This window comes from Vulpes lagopus, chromosome 11, assembly GCF_018345385.1.
Source record: "Vulpes lagopus strain Blue_001 chromosome 11, ASM1834538v1, whole genome shotgun sequence".
NCBI lineage: Eukaryota > Metazoa > Chordata > Mammalia > Carnivora > Canidae > Vulpes > Vulpes lagopus.
Window position 1 is genome coordinate 56,493,367 of NC_054834.1, and position 15,058 is coordinate 56,508,424.

At 38.9% G+C, this 15,058-nt stretch overlaps 1 protein-coding gene across 2 annotated transcripts in view; it reads right to left on the reverse strand.

The window, feature by feature from the left end:
- TRIM44 (tripartite motif containing 44) overlaps window positions 1-15,058 on the reverse strand; it is a 110,754-nt gene that overhangs the window by 84,381 nt on the left and 11,315 nt on the right. Inside the window, exons 2-3 of one of the 2 annotated variants that reach the window (XM_041774074.1) lie at window positions 5,442-5,519; window positions 4,724-5,041 (exon numbers count right to left, since the gene is read on the reverse strand). In XM_041774074.1, coding sequence (XP_041630008.1) covers window positions 4,940-5,041; window positions 5,442-5,519 — 180 coding nt within the window. In that variant the 3' untranslated portion in view covers window positions 4,724-4,939. Of the gene's footprint in view, window positions 1-4,723; window positions 5,042-5,441; window positions 5,520-15,058 lie in introns of those variants that run through there. The other variant, XM_041774073.1, reaches the window with a different exon arrangement.

The window sequence follows — 15,058 nt, forward strand, 5'->3', positions numbered from 1 at the left end:
CAAATAATAGTTCTTTTCATAGGGTTATTGTAATAGATCATGCATATCTATTACTATTACATCACCTAATACCTAGGCTTGAGGGTACAGAAAGAAAACAAAATAGTATGCGTGCCCTTTAAGATTACTACTTACAAATTCCTTATGAAAAGTGTAGAAATAGGTCAATAATTCTAGTAACTTTCCAACCAAGGAACACTTTTGAATGAATCAACTTGATAACTGAGGCAGCTCAAGACTTTGCTTCAGTTGGCTACATAAACACTGCCCGAGTGAATGCTTCTGTCTTGGGCCAGAGCAAGGACCAGCATGAGGCCTGACCTGACCCTGGTGAATAAGAGAACACTAACAACAAGAATTCAAGTTAGGTTTTGCTTATATGCATTACTTTTTGTACATGCAAAACCTATCATTTTCTAAATGAGTCTTTTTAAAAAATTTTATTATTTTAAAGATTTTTTTGAAGACTTAGTTTTATTTGAGAATGAGAGAGAGAGAGAGAGAGAGAGCGCGCATGCGCGTGTGCCCAAGCAGGGGAAGGGACAGAGGGAGAAGCGGACTCCTCACTGAGCGGGGAGCCTGAGACATGGGGCTTACTCCCAGAAACTTGGGATCATGACCTGAACTGAAGGTAGACACTTATCTAAGCCACCCAGGCGCCCCAAAACCTATCATTTTAACAAGAGTCTGATTAGCAGAGGATAGTGAAGGACTGGGCTATGTTCCATGTCACTGATATTAGCTACTAAAATGGACTGTAAAGTTCTCTTGCAATTATAAAATGCTATATAAATACTAAATGAAAATAAAATAAGACAACAATTCCCAGATTTACTTTCATGCTGCTAGACAATTCTTTGGTTTAATACTTTAGTAAGAACACCATTAAGAGATTGCAAAAAATACAGAAAACCTGATAGGTTTTAAGCAGTGTTACTACGGTTAGAGCTCATGTTTAATCTGAGAGAATAATGGGAGCCACTTGGCTTGAGTTTAATGCACTTTTCTTGAGAATTACTTCTTGTAAGATAAGTATAATTTCATGATACACAACTGTAGTTTGCTTTTAAAGATTTTATTTATTTATTCATGAGAGACACAGAGAGAGAGGCAGAGACACAGGCAGAGGGAGAAGCAGGCTCCATGCAGGGAGCCTGACATGGAACTCAATCCCGGGACTCCAGGATCACGCCCTGAGCCAAACGCAGACACTAAACCGCTGAGCCACCCAGGGATCCCCACAACTGTGTTTTTAACTGTTTGTTTCAAGCACACCAGCCATAGGAAACAAGGAACAGTGCATGTTAGATGGAAAGAAAAGCAATCAATACTAATAGAGAGAGTGGCTGTTATTAACTACATAGTAAGACGTTAGCCAGATTGAGTTTAGCATGTTGTGCTTTTGGTTCAATGCTTTCTGAGAGGCTGGGCAGGGGGAAGAAAATCAATGTGTTTTCTGAGCTTCAGTTTCCTCTGGGTAATCTATGAAAGATAACTGCATAGTCACTTCACAGGAGAGCTGTAAAAAACTCAGAATGCCTTTAATTTCTTAAAAATCCAGGTATGGACATAGACATGCGCGCGCGCGCACACACACACACACACACACACACACACCTGTTTAACTCTACATCTTTTCATTTCCCTACAGTTTAGCAAAAATATAAGAAATGTATAGACAAAAACTGTGCTTTGTGCAATAAATGTTTCCAAAAAGTATGACTGTAAAAAATATGTTTGCAAACTGGATCATATCAAACACATTGGGATGCCTTATTATTTAAGACTACTTTCGGGTGCCTGGATGGCTCAGTTGGTTAAGTGTCTGCCTTTGGCTCAGGTCATGATTCTAGGCTCCTGGGATGGAGCCCCGCCATCAGGCTCTCTGCTCAGCAGGAAGCCTGCTTCTCCCTCTGCCTCTGCCTCCTGCTCTGCCTACTTCTGCTCTCTCTGTCAAATAAATAAATAAAATCTTAAAAAAAAAAAAAAAGACTTTCAATTAAACTGGAAATTGTTTGTTATTAAAAAATACTCTCTCCGTTATGTACAAAGTTCTAGAACCCTGGAGATATGGATCCTATAAACCAGGGCCCACTATAGCAACACGCATACAGGCAACTTAATCTGGTTGCCTTATTTCCCAACCACCACCGGCTCTGATTCTTGTCCTCAGGCTCACCCTTAGTAGCTGGGATTTTGTGTCTCCTACTGTTCCTCTGGTGTTAGAACTCAGCCCACTCCTGTCCCATGGCATGAGTCTTGATTGTCCTCATAAATCCTAACCAGTACTCTCCCTCTTTCAGATCTCGCTGTTTCTCTGCTGGACATGGCACTTTACAGGAACCCTGCCCTCTCAAACAGCCTCAGGCTACCTCCCTTTCTTCTCTCCTACTCCTTTGCTACCTCAGCTCAAATTTATTTGTTTTCTAAGCCTGGATTTTTATGGATCTCTTGCCCTTTTTTTTTTTTTTTTTTTTTTAAGCTAAAATCACTTGGACTTATTTACAAGGGCTCTTCTGGCCATTTGCTAAAAGGAATGAAAAAAAAAATCAAAATAAGAGGGAAGGAAAATCACCAGGGTCAGCATGGCCTCTAGTCACCCCAGAACCACTGAATCAGCAACTGTGGGGATGTGCCCAGCACTCTGTAGTTTATAAGTTCTCTAGGTGATTTTTACGAACATTAAGGTTAAGAACCACTAGTCTGAAAGAAAAAAGGCATCTGACAAATATTTTGGACAAAGTGTGGCTTCTCATTAAGAAGAATTAAGTCTACATTATTGACACAGAAGAATGTCCAAGATATTCTGTGTAATAAAACCACAGGTACAGTGTAATTCTTGTAAAAATTCTTAGAAGTATATTTCCACATGGAAAAATGTCTAGAAGGTTAAATATCAAACTTTAATAGTCGTTAGCTTGGGGAAAATATATTTGACTTTTCCTTCATGGATAGCTGTATTTTTTAATCTTTAAGCATATATTATTTTATAATTTTTAAAAATGGTTAATCTGGTCCACATTCCTCTCTGACAAAACTCAGAGGTAAAAATTAACTCAGTCCCCAACAGATTTCAGTGTCTGGACTAATGAAGCTTTGTGATGCTTTAGGGAATTCTAGAAGAAGTGAGGCAGAGATAGTGCTCAGTGCTCCATGACTCAAATCAGTGCTTCTATGAAAAGCTCCTGTGCCAGGAAACGACAGGTCATAAAGCCTGAAAGATTCTGCCTTTCTTAAATAGGCCAACTTAAAAAAGGGATGGTGGGGTTCTGAGGGAAAGCAGAACAGACTAAAAACTTCTCTTGGGAGACAACTATTTATTTGTTTCAAAAATTATATATATAGTGTCCCATTTTCCACCACCCTCTCTCCCTGTTTGTGATTGGCAGTCATTCTGCAATTACATTGGTCCTTCTTCAAGCTGGCTCCATGTTTAAACAGTATATGCATATGGCAGACCAGAAAAGGGCCTGAAAATAAAGTAGAATGGTGGAAATAATCCAGGACAAGATAAAGAGAAGATAAAAGAGGTGAGTGTGAATGTATATATCTGAGATCAAGTCTAGTCCGAACAAACATCCTTTAGCTCATGATGCATCATGGGAAAATCCTGAGGCTTCCATGAGTTGTTCTCAAGGGACCATTCAATTATTTCACCTCTGGCAAGTTTCCTATTAGAAGCACTCCATGCATTCATAAAGGACCCCAAAGCACTTTACCTGTATTATCATCATTCACAGAAGCCACTCAGTGTAATCTGTATACATCCTCTTGCTCTTCACTGCCTACAAGCATGTGGGTGTGGCAGAAACAGAAAATACAGTTGTCTCCTTCAGGATAGCTGTTGCCCCAGAAACCAGAAAAACTCAGTAAAAAAACAAAAACAAACAAAAAACTTTCAACAATCCTTATTAATTACTTCATCTTCACTAAAGGAAAACTACTTATACCAGGGGGCTTTCTACTTGGAGCTAAGAAAATTGATAAAGGTTACCACAATTGTTTTTCTATCAAGATATTCTCTGTCTCTGCTGCCCTAAATACACCAGAAGACTAGAGATATTACCAACCTCCCAATACTTTCAAAGCTATATGGAGAGAAAGATATTTTGTAGATTGGAGACTGTAGCCACCTTTTGAAAAGCCTGTTATTGTCTGTGGCTCTGCCTAATAGTGCTTCAGATCAGAAAATCAGGGTACAAGGTGATTAGATGGTAGAAAGGAGATGAACCTCAGTACTTGGTTTGCAGCATGACATAAAAGAAAGAGCACAGGCAATGGAGTCAATTTGGATCCCAGCTCTAAATTATACTAGATTTGGGGCAAATAACCCTACCTCTCTAAGCCTCAGTGTCCTTATCAATAAAATGGGAATAAGCTACTTTACCAAGTTGTTGCAAAAATCACAAGTACATAAGAGCAAAGGGGAGAAAGAAGTTAGTGTTTAATGGGCAGAGTTTCAGTTTAGAATGACTAAAGTTCTGGAAATGGAATGGTTGGACAAAAATGTGAATAGTTAATGCCACTAAACTATATACTGAAAAATAGTTAAAGTGGTAAATTTCATTATGTGTATTTTACCACATTTTGTTTAAATGATAATATAAGGCTCCTAGCACAGTGTCCTGGCTCTCTCAGTGGGTACTCAAGAAATGCTAGTCTTTTCCCCATATGAAGAACTCTTAAATTAAAAAAAAAAAAAATCTTCAAAATAAGAAGGGGGGGCATAGAAAAAGTCAAACAAAATTGTGCTCCTATCCCTATTTATTTTCGAGAGGCTTTGACTTTCAGGCAGAGCCAGTTGGCACCAATACCAAGTAGTGCCACAGTAAGTCTCTGGGTAGGAGAAGGGAGGCTGTGTTAGTCATAATCCCTCAGGCATGTTCAGTTCCCAGTCCACCCCCACCCTGGTAATGGAGTCTCCCAGAATATCAATCTTCTAGCTCTCAACATCTTGCAAAGAAAACTGGGAAGCTGAAACCATTTCCCAGACCAGACTCCAGGTCATGAGGATAAAAGCATTTGCAGTGGCAGCTGGTTCCTGTAAGTAAGAGAGAGACAAGACACTAGTGCTGAACACCAACTGGATGGGTCTGGAGCCTGTTCCAGTCTCCAGCATTAAGCTGATCAGTACCTTAGATGACTTTGGCTGGGTTTAATGGACACAGAGGACAGTTATCTCAAAGGCCTGTTAAAGGAAGATTAAAAATGCAATTCAGGGAAAACAATTAATGGTTATATGTTGTAAGTCATAAAATAGAGAAGGGAAAAAACAGATGACTTATCTCTAGGCATATTAGAACACTGCTTCTGATAGGCAGGCTTAATTAGATCTCAGTGCAATGCTCAAATAGATGATCATTAACATCCCTAGAACTTAGCTCAAGGAGAAAGATGTAATTGGAGTACCAATCCCCAATCAATTCCAAAACAATACGTACTTTTGGATCTGAGCTCTTGAACTTTAACCTTTCCACCAACTCTATCATAGCCGCCTTCAGTCCACCAGAGTCTTTGCTCTAAAAGAAAGAAAAGTAAGGGGTCATTAGAAAGCATTTTGTTGCTCTCTCAAACACAGACAGTATATTTCATGGGACAATGAAATGGAAAACAATTTTTTCTTATTAGCCAAGAAAACCAGATGAATAAGGAAAGCTTGCATTGCCCCTCTTCCTCTCTCTACTGGACAAAGAGGGTTGGGATATAAATTGCCCAGTGACCTGAGAGAATTATTGGAATGAAAATTAAATGTAATTTGTACAGGCTGACTCACTGTTTCATCTTCAACTGTGCCAATGTTCATTGAGGGCTGAGGCTCTGAAAAAGAGATTTTGATCTAGGATGTCCATTTTATGACATAGTGATTTTTATTTTGAACTTCTACATACCAAATACAGAAATATGCAGTATTAAATATTCTTACAGAAATAAAAACAAAGAAAATGCTTCAAGATTTAATTGGAAATGATATTACAGTAGGATGTAATATCATCCATTCTTGAGTACCCTATATCCCAGTACAGTAGGATGGTTGAATACAGGTTTTTGAGTCAGACATAAAAAGTTTCAAATTTGGGGTCTGCCATAACTAGTTGATGAATCTCGGGTAAATTACTGACTTTCTCAAAACCTCATGCCCCTTCTATAAAATGTGGATAATAAGTAGGGTTATTTTGAGGCTTAACTGGAACAGTGTCAAGGCATTGCCCAATATGTGGCACCTTGTAAGTGCTCAATAAATGCCTATTATTATTACTGCACTGTAACAATTTAGAGTAGCACAGTCCAAGAAAAATGTAAACCACAAATGCAAGCCACGTATACAGTTTTAAGTGTTCTAATGGCCACAAAAATAAAGTGAAATTAATTCTAATAGATTGTACTTAACTCAGTGTATCCAATATATTATCACTACAACGTGATTTCAACGAGATAGTTGATACATTTTTTCATACTAAGTCTTTGAAATCTAGTGTGTATTTCACATACACAGCCCAATTTAACTTAAATCACATTTCAAGTCCTCCAAAAATATATAGAGCTAGTAATTACTGTATCGTCAACAAAGATTTAGGGAATAGACTCTAGAGCCACACAGCCTGGATTCAAGTCCCAACTCTATCACTAGTTGTGTGACCTTAGGAAAGTCATTTAGTCTCTCTATGCTTTTATTTCTTTATGTGTAATATGAAGCTAATAACACTACTTACTTCATAAGGTTATAGTAAAATTAAATGAACTAACAATATACGTTATGGTGCTCAGAAAAGATCCTGGAACATGGTAAATGTAACAGATTCATTAGACATCTTTATTATTGTCTATCTGCCTCATGATGTTTTAAACTCCTTAAGGGTAAGAACTATGGCTTCTATCTCTGTATTTGTGCCCAGCATAAAGAAGAGTTTGAAATAGTCTGTTGAACAAATATACAATCTTAAGACATAAATGACCTAGGGATCCCTGGGTAGCTCAGTGATTGAGCATCTGCCTTCACCCCAGGTCATGACCCCGGGGTCCTGGGATGGAGTCCCACATCGGGCTCCCAGCGGGGAGCCTGCTTCTCCCTCTGCCTATGTCTCTGCCTCTCTCTCTGTGTGTCTCATGAATAAATAAAATAAAATCTTAAAAAAAAAAGACATGAATGACCTAATTACAATACACATGTGTAGCACACTCCAAAATCACATAAATTAGTTTATTCTCTTATCTCAACTCCTGTGTGGACTCACTACCCACATCTTATCAGCGATGAAAAGGAAGTATGAGGAAGTAAAATGACTGTCATTTTATGGAGGAATGGATAATCAAGAGGTACAATATCAACAAACACCACAAATATGTTACTCAAAATTGGTCTCAAAATCAGTAATATTTTCCAAATTTGCAGAACCAATTTCAACTCCTCTAAAACAGGAAATTATTACTAAGACCAGTTTATGTATATTAAAATAGACTACAGGCTCAGTCTTATTTTCTAAGTCCTTTTTTCTCCCAAATCTATTCAGTAAAAGCTTGGTATAAAATGACTAGGCTGGTAGCTGCTTCAGATGTGTCTCCATACACAGTGTAGTGACATTCCCACTCTAGCTGGGGTTGGGTTCTAAATAATATTCTTAATAATTTGTAGTTTCAAAATGATGGTTTACAAGTCTTCAAATTTCATCACCAATTTAAATCTTTAATCTCTGTGATCTCACCGCAGACAGCTGGGAAAAGGAATCCAGAGGTCACATACCAGAGAGTGGGTGAGACCCGAAGTACCTAAAAAAGGGTTAAGTTTGCCAGACACAATCCTGCTTTTATGAGATGATCAGACAATAAAGCCTGTCTGGTGATATCATTTCTGTAACCTGCTTCTCATTGGCTGAACAAGCAGGTCACTTGTCCCTGGAAAGCTCTCTTCCCCCACATCCCAGCTGCCAGCGCCCATTTTAAGCTCTTCAGCAAGAGCCCTGATAGATTCTGACATCCCCCCTGGCTCTAGAAAAAAGAAAGGAATGCACCAAAACTGTGCCTTAAAACATTCGGAAAAGAAATAGAACAATGAAGGCATCCCTCAGAAGCAGACAGCACGTTTGCAGGCAGATGTGCCTTGTGTGGAGAGATAAGGGAACCCTTAGCCTTTTTTTCATAAAAATACAGTGTGTCAGCAGAATCCTCCCTCCTTTTCACCAAGCATCAGCAGCAATGCCGACCCAGGGGAGAGACAGAGGGAGATGCACTGATATTCTCCCTCCAGGAAATTCACCCATCCTCCCCCCCCACACACACACCCTCTGAGAATTATTCTCGAAGATTAACTGGGGTCTATACTGAGTCAGCTATAGTCAGTTTCTAAATAGGTAGTGAAGAAAACATTTCCTAATGGCTTCTTTTTTTACCCATAAAATAAGCAAATGGTCAGAAAGGAGAGGCTTCACTGGGCAGACCTGCCTCCCATGCTGCAGGCTGAGGCAAAAGTACAAGTGGAAGACCGTGGCCTCAGATTCACTTCCCTTCTTTCCCCACACACCAATCCCTTCCTGCACCTCAAGAAGCCTTGTACACAGATGTTCAAGCTAGTCCATCCAAACTCTGGGTGTACTAAGCAGTCACCCTTGGCCACATCTGGGACCTAGTAATGTACACCAACAGGGGTAGGGTCCAATGGCTTGATCCATCTTTGGGAGGACAGACTCAGAAAGAAGCTCTGCAGGCCTCCAAAGCAGGTTCAAGACATTCTGTCAGGTAATTCTTGGATCCTGGGTGCTTGGAGAGTTGTTAAGGAGGGGATGGGCATGGCCCTCTAAAGCATGCAGCATATAGGGTTAGGGGCGCAGGGTTATCCAGGTCTAAGGTGGTATCTGAGTTTGAGTGTCCCCAGAGCATACGGTAGTATCATGTTTTAGTTAATTATCTGTTTTCAAAGGGCAGTCATCAGTCAAAAGGTAACCAGGATAGGAAATTACACCTTCCCACTTCCCTAGTGTGGTAGAACAGAACAACTGCCTCTGAAACCTGTGTTCTAATTGAGAGGTAGACCACGATAGTAACAAAGGGTGGGATAATTCTAACCTTGTAGACATTTGGTTCCATAAATGTCCAGATTCTACTGTGTTAGCCCTTGTGGCCAGCATTATGAGTAGCAAAGTTAGAGTCTCCTGATATTGCTCTTCTCCATCTCGATCCCACCCAATACCTTCCAAGAACACAGGAGTTCAATGGAACAGATCTTGTTTACACAACTCTTTCTTGCCCTGAAAGAGTGTAAAATAAAAAGAGACAAGTGGTATGTTATGACACCTACCTCTCAGAGTTTGACTAATCTGTGAAGATGTAGCCTGCTTCACAAAAGCCAACTCCTAGGGATGAGTCATAACAAAGCCAAAGAAAGGACAAAATATCTTACACCTGAAGTTGTTCTTTATTCTCCAAAGCACTTTTATATGTTCTTTCATTGGCATCTCACAATAAACCTAAAAACTAGTGTATTCACATTTCACAGCTGAGAAAATGGCTCATGGAAATCAAACAAGGAAACTAAAAATCTCAGGGCTCATATACTCTGTCAGTGGCATTTCACAATAGCACAGTAACTAAGAGGTGGTGTATTCTCACTTTACAATGGCCAAAAACGGTTCTGTGGAAGTCAAATGATGCCCCCCCAATCACAAAGCTAGCAGCAAAACCAGGATTAGAATGATTCAAATGAAAAAGATTATAATATATACAACAGAAGTAACTGGTGTCAAAAATACATAAGAGAATACAATAGAAATTCTTTTAAATAAGAAAAAGTCAAATAAGCACAAAAGAAATCCAAACAAAGGATATGAACATAACAGAAATGTAGAATGGCTAATAAACATACGAAAAGACGTAAAAGACTAGCAATTAATATATTTCTTATCCATTATATTGAAAAAAGTGTTCTGATTGATATCAAATGATGAGGGGCTTTGGAGAAACTAGGGACTTCCATATGTTGCTGATACAAAATGATGAACCTACTCTGAAATCACATGCCTCACCAGTCCATTTCTCTCTTCATCCCCTTAAGAAACTCTAGTACATGTGTTAAGAAGGCATGCACAGAAATATTTATGGTAGCACTGTTTGTAGTACTAAACAAACTGGAAATATTCTAAACATCCATCAACAGTGGGTGGCTAAATAAGCTCTGGAATCAACAAAATATGGAATATAGAAAAAAAAAGAATGAAGTAGATCTGTTATGTACCTGGATACAAGGCAAGACTTAATGATTTTTAACTTGCAAAAGGACACATACTATAAATATTACTTATTTAAAAAAAAAAACACACAAAACTAGGAATGTTTAGGTAGCTCAGTCCATTAAGCATCTGCCTTCAGCTCAGGTCATGAACCCAGGGTCCTGGGATTGAGCTCTGCATTGGGCTCCCTGCTCAGTCAGGAGCCTGCTTCTCCTGCTCCCATTCCCCTTGCTTGTACCCTCTCTCCGTCAAATAAATAAAATCTAAAAAAATAAATAAATGAAAACTAAAAAAAAAAAAAACAGAACTATTACTCTCCATGGGTTATATATATATAACCACATGTGTGTATATATATGTGTGTATACATAAAGTTGGGAGTGAGGAAGGGAGGACAGACCTATGGCTTCTTCAGTGCCTATGTTGAGTTTGCTTAAATAAATATTGGAGCACTGTTCTCTTTACACTGCAAACATAAGAACCAGCAGGTAGAAGAGAGGGTTCTTTACCTGGTGTTCATGTACATATTTCAGGGAGTTTGAAATCCCTAAAACTGTATGTGAAATTTGGAAGGTACATGCACTTTTTTCTAGGGAAAGGGACAATAGCTTTCCTCAAAGTACCAAAAAAGTTTAACTTTCCATGTAAAAAATAATTGCATACAGAGAAAAAATAACCAGATTCTATTCCTACTTCTGCCACTTACTACTATGTGAGCTTGGAAAAGTCATCTTATATCTTTGGATTTCTATTTCTCAATCTGTTAAGGAAAAAAATGGATCAAATCAGAACCTACAAATTTGTAGGCTGCAGCCTACAGAACCTTTTTTTTTTTTTTTTTTTGGAATTTTGAAGTGTTATCCCACACAGCATACTGGGAATTTTAAATTAGTTACTAACATTTAAAAATCAGGAGACACAAACAATAAAGATTTCTAGCTTCTTTTGAAAATCTGAAAGATGTGATTATACTGGGCTCCCATTCCCACACAGCAGCACTTGGCTGAAGCTAAGTAGCAGCTTCCACTTTACACCGGGCAGGCTCTCTCCAGTTTGCCTATGGTTACCCTGGTTTGCTTCCTGCATTTACATTACCTTTCTGGTCCCTACAGACATCCGAAGTAACATTCTGGAATGTTACTGGAAGCAATATTCTGAAGGCTTTCTACCTCTAAGGGTCCTTGTATTTGAACACCAAAAAGCTGGGTTGTCTCTCTTCAAAAGGGTTAAGAACACCTCTTAAACACATGTCCATCCATTTACTCCCAAAACAAAAAAGTAATATAGTTCATTTTAATGTAAATATCCTTTGAAAATGTATGAGGAGCAGAAACAAAGATGGAATATGGTAGGCGAAAGCAGCATCAGAATAAGAAGTATCTCGACTCTTCTCTCTAACAAGAAGTATCTCTGTAGTTTTATGGGAGTTAGTCTAGTCTAATGCCAATAACCACATGGGCACCAAAAGAACAGTAATTTGTAGAAATGTAAATGTTAATCACTTAAACATCCTAAACTGGCTTCTAAATATTGAATTCTGTATTACACAAAATCAGAAGATGCTGAGTTCAGAAAGAATACTGGCTGGCTGTTTTGTTTTGTTTTTTCCCTATCCCATTGGCCTTATATTGGTAACATTCTTAAAAAAAAAATTCAACCCAACTTTCTGTTATTTTTACCAAAAGGTTTTTCTGGGAAACACAGTGGAAAAGGACTAAAAGATAGAATATACAACAAGTCCTCCTAAGGAACCAAATCAGAAAGCAAAGGCCTTGACAATAGAAAATGAAACTAAATTTTTTATCACCATGCCATGTACAAAAATTCTCTACCAACCGTAGTTGATTTTCCAGCTCCAAGTCCACTCTCATGTCAGGCAACTACTTTTATATAGTTAGTTACTCAGATTCAAAATCATTTTGGGTCTGAGAAACTCATTACCAAGTCTCTCTAAACCTAACTCTAAAACACATGCCACCTCCAACAACTCAGCTGAAGATTAGTATTTTCATACTTCAAGCATGTGAAGTCAGAGTCCACCACTCAACACAGGTTACATCCCGCCAGGGTTCCCACTGACCCAAAGGGCAGAGAGGATACCAGAGGGGTGCCTATAATACCTCTCCTCATGACTGCCTACTGGAAAGAAAATGGAGGCTCTTTTCTAACCAGAAAGTAAAGAGTGTATTGCCCCTGCCTCCCCTCTGTTTCTATAAAAATTTCCCACAGTTCAGAATGTAAAACAGAATTTAAAGAGGACAACCAGCAAGACTTGTGAACCTAAAATTAGACGGACCAGCTGTGTTTTGGTTAGCTAGTGCATAAGGCACCAGCAGGACACTGAAACATACAGGAGCCTCTTCTCAAAGACAAGTTTTTCACCAGCCTATCTACCCACCGGAATAAAGCAGGCAGAAGGAGCAGAAGGAGAGGGGGCTGAACACTTTTCACCCAAAGAAACTTGGTGTCCAGAACTTCTACTGCTGCCAGACTAACTGGTTTGGAATTGAACTCAGAATAGAACCTTAGATGGCTTTTTAATGGTAATAAGAATGTGCCACCAATTGCTGAGGGCTTATCGTGGAGGCACCATGCTAAGCTCTTTACATGTATGATCTTGTTTGTTCCTCACTATAACCCAGTAAGGAGAAACAATTTTATTATGCTCATGCTACAGATGAGGAAACCAAGACTCAAGAGAGGCTGAGTGAATTATCCAACATAATATAGCTAATAAATGCTCAAATTCATATTGCAAGCCAAGTTCATAATTACATAAGATTATGCTTGGTTCTTCATATTCCTTCTCCCATTTTTCCTTAGTAACAAATACCAGCTTTTAGCTGGACACACTGTAGCCTGGGACAAAAGATGATTTCCTAGTCTCCCATGCAACTAGGTAAGGCCAACAGGACTGAATTCTAGCCAATGAGACATAAGCAGCAATGTGTGCAACTTCTGGAGGATTTCCTTAAGATGGAGGGGTGCGCCCTTCTTCACTTTCCTATGCCTGCTATCCTGGAACTCTGATGCGCTGGCTGAACTCCAGTAGTCGACTTGGTCCATGACAAAGACTACACCTAAGAGTGACAGAGAGGAGGGAGAAAGAGCCTAGATTCCTAATAACATCACAGTTCCTCCACACCAGCCTTAGACTGCTTACATCCAGACTTCTTTTACACAGAAAGAAATAATCTTGCTTGAGTAGCTATTGTTTTGGATTTTTCCGAATAATTTCCTTATTTTAGATGCAGCTAAACTAATGTAAACACTGATACACTAAATCATTATGCAATATTGTCTCTTTCAGTTCTTCATTGACACCCTAGAACTAGATGAGATGTTTCACATCATATATTCACCAACTACTCCAATATGCATCTACTACTCAATAGACACTATGCTAGGTACTTGGAACACAAAGATAAATAACATACAGTAGTAGCCCTAGAAAAGTTTATAACCCACATGAGACATGGAAAGAAATAACGCTGATGTAGTATACTGTAATTACTGCTACAGTGACTGTATATAGGCTGCTGCTATAGGAACACAGGAGGGCTACGTAACAGTCTAGTCTGTGTTTACCTAGTAAAATCTTATCCGTCCTATCCACCTTGAATACCATTTCTGCCAAGAAATCTTTCCTGATTCCATGTTTTCAGTTCATATTAATTTCTCTTTTCTTTGAGCCCCCTTAGCACACTACTGCACCTCTCCTCTAACATTCATACACATATCAGCACCTGAAGACTATCTTTCCTATTAGACTGTAAGTTTCCTGATGTCAAAAACTTTTCTTTATTCTCAATATTCATCACACAGCTCACCATAAATGCTCAAAAATCATTCAGATAAATAAGATTAACTTAAAACACCAGTCTTTAACCTACCTGTATGCTATAGTATACACATTAAGATAGGTGTTTTCTCTAACAGTCTATCCAAGTGAAAAGCAGATTACTCTGCCACCTGATCAAAAACTAGCTAAATACATCAGAAGTGAGTTTAATATATGATTAAGTGTTCAACAAGAATATGGTTATCTGGCTTACATTATGGAGTGAGCCTTCAGCATATGTGAAGGCTTTTGTTTTCTTAATTCGTCAGTTTATGATGTCTGAAAAGGACATCAATATTGTTATTTTTTCTTTGATGCCACATTGGCTTAATCCCTATGACAGTGATACACACACAAACAAATTCTCACACAAATTCTCACACACAACTCAAAAGCAAAACATACATACAAAGGATTTACGTCTCCCAGGACCAGAGTTCTATGTTTCCCACCTCATTCCAATTCCTATGTATCAGGACCGAAGCTTTGTTCCACCTATTCCTTGTATGTATTCTGTTCCTTCCTCTGAGAGGTTCGTGAGCATCTGTGCTCCTTCCTGCCACACAAGGTTAGACTAAGGCTCTGGATACTAGTAGAACCAACAGGGACAGGAACATGAAACCAAGCTGGTCATCTCAGACTGAACTGTAAGTTCAAGCAGATGACACACAGCACTGATACAGATCCACCTCTGGCTTCTCAGTTTTGGGTCAGATGCAAAGGAGGAGAAAAGGTGGGTACACCAATGAAGAGGCAGGACAACTTCCACATTGTGGGCTAGAGTCCAGAAAAGCTGGTACCACGGGCACACAGTCCTTTATTCTAAGAGGGGTTTAAGAATAATCAGATTACTGCATCCGTAACCTTACCCTGAGAAACAATACTCTAATAGTATAAAATGCTCATTAACCTATTCTATTTTGATCAAAAGGTCAGGGAAGAGAAAAAGTGAGCACTGGGTTCTTGGCAGAAGAGAGAAGGACAAGCTTGGACCCTTACT